The 5771-nt window shown below is 32.5% G+C and overlaps 1 protein-coding gene across 2 annotated transcripts; it reads right to left on the bottom strand.

The window, feature by feature from the left end:
* Positions 1-1086: 1086 nt before the first annotated feature.
* Positions 1087-4572, bottom strand: LOC131070439 (uncharacterized). 2 transcript variants are annotated; one of them, XM_059218386.1, is made up of 3 exons: positions 3928-4572; positions 2137-2615; positions 1087-1823 (listed from the first exon to the last, which is right to left on the bottom strand). In XM_059218386.1, the coding sequence occupies exons 1-3, from the start codon at positions 4385-4387 to the stop codon at positions 1419-1421; spliced, it is 1344 nt and encodes a 447-aa protein (XP_059074369.1). In that variant the 5' UTR covers positions 4388-4572; the 3' UTR covers positions 1087-1418. The 2 variants fall into 2 exon arrangements, with proteins under 2 accessions (XP_059074369.1, XP_057861958.2); XM_058005975.2 differs by lacking the exon at positions 1087-1823 and adding an exon at positions 2032-2063 and having other exon boundaries at positions 3928-4568.
* Between the last annotated feature and the right edge of the window lie 1199 nt (positions 4573-5771).

Genomic DNA, 5771 nt, shown 5'->3' with positions numbered 1-5771 from the left:
TCTCCATTATTAATCCATAACATATTCAACAATAAGTTTCTATAAGGTTATAACACATAGGTTATAAACTTTCAAAATGAAGACGATTGGAAAATAGATTATAAATCGTAGATATTAATAATACTACTAATTGTGAAGATCAATAAACTAATTTGAACGTGCAAGTTAATTTAAATTTTCTAAAAGCGTGTTATGAACATTATATCTATCATATGAATCAAATTTGGGGTCAAGGTCAATCATAACACTTATAATATTCATCAATCTACTAAAATCATGATACTCATAAGAATTTAACAATCTAGGCTACTTCTAAATCATTAACATGACTCATCTATCAAATTTGATGATAAATATATATTTGATGGTCTATTACCAAATTTGTTATATATATATATATATAGAGAGAGAGAGAGAGAGAGAGAGAGAGAGAGAGAGAGAGAGAGAGAGAGAGAGAGAGAGAGAGAGAGAGAGAGAGAGAGAGAGAGAGAGAGAGAGAGAGAGTTCTATTATTATATCTTATTGCATACAATATTTTCTTATTTAAATGTTCAATAACTAATTAATAAAATTATCAAAAATAATAATATATTTAAATAAAAATACTATAAAATTAGGTCATCCATGGCATAGTGAGATGGCTAAGTCGTGGTAGTGTTGATGTTGCCTTCAAAGTTCAAATCATTGTCAGTGTCAATGCAATAGGTGTTCATACCTACACTACATTAATGTAGGGCACTCACACTAGTGATGCGGTCCCCTTTTTATGGTCTCACTTAGAATGGACTAGGCTAAAATTTCTTGAAATGCCAATCATTTTTTTTATATAAAATTACTATGTGTACATTACTATTATTATTTTTAATGTCTATTAAGAGTAAAGTTTATTATACAGTGACAAACATAAAATATGTAAATATATGTCTTTCATAAAAGTAATAGGTATCCTTATTTTTTAAGGAATGTCATCATACCATCGACAATTTAAAGGTATCTCATAATATATACAAAAGTAATAGTGAGGATAATGGCTACAACTGGAAGTGTGAAAATGAGAACTTGCTTGAGTTGTCTTTTAAGTCGAGCTTGTCGTTCATTGGTTGCATTGAAGTTATATTCAATTATCCATGCCAATGATAGGAACACAACTGCAAGTGATGGTGCTACATATGCTGTGAAAATCTCACCAATAAAGATTAATCGATATTCTCGATATTCCTTGGCATGCTTGGGATTATTCTTATTGTGCTTTTCTAGATGACGAGGTATTGTGACAAGGATGGTCGCACTTAAGAAAGCAAGGCATGTAGAGACTGTGGAGGTTCCCAAGCTTAGCATAGATAACATGGCTAGTGCTGACCGATCTGCAACAAGCCTTGTTTGCAATCTTTCTCGAAAAATCCAAGCAATCACCACAGTCATAGATGCGAAGAAAGCAACACAATCTGAGAATAGATGGTTTCTAGTGACATACTAGCAAGCCCATCATGTGTTCCACCGGGTACTTGAAATATAGCTGTAAATGTTATTGTAGCAATGAGAGATGCCACCAATGTGTCCACATCAAATACTTTGCCTTCCGCATCATTATTGCTTTGATTTGTGATCTTAAGAGAATAATCCCAAGCTGGTAATTTAGATTTAGATTTACATTCAAAAATAAAACTCCGAGTGGCACCAACATCTTCTAGAACCCTTACAATCTCACCATAATCTACCTTGTTTTGAGATGCTTCTGCTACTGCAATATCAAGTGGACTTTGGCCTTCATTATTTTTGGCATTCAAATTTGCATTTGAAGTCGATACTATATATTCTACAAGCTGCACACAAAATAAACAATAGACACCCTAATAAACAAAGATTAAATAAACTACTTTAACAAGAATAAAACATTAGAATATATATATTTATTAAGCGAAAAAATATGATAATATAATAATGAGTAGCGATTTTTTTTGTATGAATAAATGTTATTTATTTCAAATTCATCCTAGAATTTTAGATCTAAATTAAATTTAGGAATATAAGATTGCATTTCATTATAGTATTCTAACATAGAACTAGAACAATGAACAAAATTAGTATTAAAATGATATTGAAGTTTGAAGAGAATGAAGTATGGATAAAGCTAACCTCAGGGTTCACTCCATTCTTGACTGCCAAATGTAAAGCTGTGTTGCCATGAATGTCATAGTCATAGCTCAATAATTTTGCATTTCTTTCACCTTCATTTTCACAAGTCAGTCTTTTCACTACGTCAAATTGATTATACTCCACAGCAAAGTGGACAACAGTTTCAAGACAGGTGCTTCTAATTTCAACACAGTCTGGCATTATTTTTATCAATTCATCAATAATATTGATAAATCCTTTCATTGCTGCTATGTGAATTGCACACCTTCCAAGATTATCAACCTTTGTCATTAAACTTCTAGGAGAACAATAACAACCACATTTGAATGGAATGTTTAAAATCTCACGCACAATGTTGACATGGCCTCCATGAACTGCAGCATGTAGTGGAGTGACACCATTTTCATCCTTAATAAGTAATATATTTTGTATTGCATTGAAGCAATTGGACTTTGCATTTAAGATCAATTTCACCACTTCTGCATAGCATGCATCAATATTTAACTCAATATTACATTTCACAAAATTCTGAAATCATATGCATTTGTAAAACTTCCCAATATCCGAAAATACAAAACCATTTAAATTCAAAGAGGAAAAGAAATGTAACAATAGATAAGTTGCAATCAATACATCTATTGTTTATATAAGTAAATTAAGTAATAGCTGGTGCATTATCATCAAGTTCGATCAATTTTTTCTAGTTGTAAATTTGAAAACCCAAGTACAAAACTTTAAGTGGAAATGAATAAAATGTGCTTCCTTGAGAAAAAAATGGTACTAATATTGAAAAGTTATAGGAATTACATTATCAAACCAAGGAAACAATTTTTCTATAGGCAAGAGGCTAGCAAAAGACTTTACCAGAATCTATGAGTTGGGCTTAAACAACACATTCTAGGTAAACTTGTTCAAGTGCCTCATCTGAAATCACACTACTAGACGTGAGTGTCTTTCAGATGAGTCACCTAAGCAAATCAAAACTCAGAGTGATGGGCCGTATCAAAGAAGCGAGAGTGCTTTCAGATGATCCAATTAAGCAAGTCAAAACTTAAAGTGATGGGCCCTACCAAAGAAGTGAGTGCTTTAGATGAGCTACCTAAACTGTCAAAACTTAATGTGTACTGTTTAAGGCCAAATGAATCTCCAACATAAACAATAAAACTGATATATTTTGATAACATACCAATCAAGAGATAATGCTGCTTCTTGATTAAATTGTATTTAGAGATTTTTGAATCAACGTTTGGGATCACGCGACTGATCCATCATTAGAATGAAGAAAGTCAAAAGAATCCAAATGAAATGATGATTTGGATTTCTTTGGCTCTTTTCATCCTTTGAATCAACGTTTCAGATCACACTCCATGATCCATCATCAGGATGAAGAGAGCCAAATGAATCCAAATGAAATGATGATTTGGATTTCATTTGGATTCCTTTGGTTCATTAGGATTCATTTGGCTCTCTTCACCCTGATGATAGATCATTGAGTGTGATCCAAAACGTTGATTCAAAAACTTCATTTAGATTCTTTTAGATTTGAAAAACTTCATTTAGATTCTTTTAGCTCTCTTCATCCTGATAATGAATCATGAAATATGATATTAAACATTGATTATGAAAATCTCTTTATCACAAATTATCATACCCATCATTTATACCAGTACTTTGATACATTATAATAACATACCAATTATTCATATAGATCCTCTACACAGACAACTAATCTACATACCATTTCTTACATGAATCTCTATCAGCCTATAGAGAGGGGGCCAGAAAAATTACCCAGGTGCCCTGCATAAGCTGCAACATTAAGACATGTCTGGCGGTCATCCCTTGGCCAGAAAACCAGAAACAGAGGCGTAGCTGCTAACAAGAGCCTCACTGCTCCCACATGACCGTACTCTGAAGCAATTATCAGCGCCGTCTCTCCATACTGATTGCGCCTATACACACCACTTTTTTTATTTTGAAGCAGAATGCTCAACACCTCTGCATTGCCCTTCTTAGCAGCTTCTTGCAAGGGCGTATTCTTATTAAAATTCCGAGCTCCTGCAATGCAACATCCTTTCGCATTGTTAAGAATCCATTGAACCACCTCCAAATGCCCTTCCCTCGCAGCGATGTGCAGAGCAGTGTTGCCTTCAAAAGTAACTTCACCCCTCCCAATTGGATTTTCTCTGTGCAGGTTTTTAAGGGTTTCCAGATTGCCCTTTTTGGCAGCAATAAAGAGTTCAGGACGCATCCTTGCTTTTTAATCTACTATAATAGTAAATCGCTCTACTTAATATTTCTGGTTCTGAGTTTTGCCATTTATATTAATAATGATACCTCCCCTGCTCTCAGAGAGAAGCTAAACTACCCAGAACACTCGCCTGTAAAAGCAAAAGAAAAAGAAAAAGAAAATGCCCAGCTCTCGGCTTTGATCTTTAATTGTTCTCTTGCTTTACAGCTTGGACCTTCATAGATCTTTAATGGGCTCCTAATTCAAGTGTTTTACCTTTATTTATTCCCTCTTATTTCTTAGCTCCACTATGCTTCTGTCCTTTCAGTCGCTCCTATGGGAAACCAACCCTGTTATATTCTTTCCTTCTTTTTAAGGGAGGAATAATATCTGTTGGATAAGCTGTCTTTCTTTCATGTGGGGCAAATTTAGGGAATTGAACTTGATCATCAACTTCTATAAACATTCTTGTTGTTGGAGGTGAGGTCGATTTTTATGAAAGAGAAAGCATTTGGACCAAAAAATGGCAGAGGAGCACTGTCACATGCATTTTAGTTTATATTCAAGCATTTCTGTAGCATTAGAGTTCAAAACAAGTACATAATACAGGATGGATATTGGACTATGCAAAAGTGGAATAAGTTTAGTTTATGGTGTGTGACATGGGGCAAAAGGAAAACTGGAGCTTCAAATGGTCAGAAACAATCACAAGTTGTGTAAAGGAGCTTGTTAAATTGAGTGCAAAACAAGAAGGAATGATGCTTCTCTTTTCTCTTTTGTCTTTACATGTTAAAATTAAAAAATCTCTTACAAACATACAAAATCTCTTTCGTTTAGAAATGTAAATATCTAAAAAATCCTTCCATCTTATGAATCTTTGAAACCTAAAGCATATACCTTAAGTTTTATTCTTATATTTATTTTTTATAAAATTATTTTTTTAATATTTATTTTAATTGTATTAACTTGAAATTAATATTCTGTTTCTATCCAGATTTTATTTATACAAACTTTTTTTATTTATATAATTTATAAATTTTAATAAATTTTTAGACCTTTCTTCTTCAAAGAATAAGAACTTCAAAATTGTTAAGATTTAACATGAGATTGAGATTGACATGAGGTCTACTTCAAATAAACAGTAAACTAATAGATGGGACTGCTCCAAGAAAACAATTGGCACCTAAGAATTATGTTAATGAGTTGATGTTCGAAAAGAAAATTTGATAAAAATCTTATTATAAGAAAATAGAGATGTATTATATCCTTTTTCTATGTTCAAAACTAAAATTCTCAGTTATTCATTTAACATAAAAATTAAAACAACATGTTTGTAATGTTCACTGACATTTGATGAAAATTAACCCTGACAAGTTCTAAAACAAAATTAAGTGAATGGTATAAA

The sequence above is a fragment of the Cryptomeria japonica genome, chromosome 3 (assembly GCF_030272615.1).
Source record: "Cryptomeria japonica chromosome 3, Sugi_1.0, whole genome shotgun sequence".
Taxonomy (NCBI): Eukaryota; Viridiplantae; Streptophyta; class Pinopsida; order Cupressales; family Cupressaceae; genus Cryptomeria; species Cryptomeria japonica.
Note: the sequence above shows the minus strand (reverse complement) of the source record. Positions and strands in the feature narration are given on the sequence as shown.

Bases quoted from the DNA above. Each gene is read 5' to 3' on its own strand.
- LOC131070439 (XM_059218386.1), bottom strand. From the start codon at position 4,387: ATGCGTCCTGAACTCTTTATTGCTGCCAAAAAGGGCAATCTGGAAACC. The intron at 2,616-3,927 runs GTAATTTTTCTG...CATGCTATGCAG, and splicing joins AGCTTATGCAGGGCACCTGG to AAGTGGTGAAATTGATCTTA. The intron at 1,824-2,136 runs GTTAGCTTTATC...TTTTGTGTGCAG, and splicing joins AGAATGGAGTGAACCCTGAG to CTTGTAGAATATATAGTATC.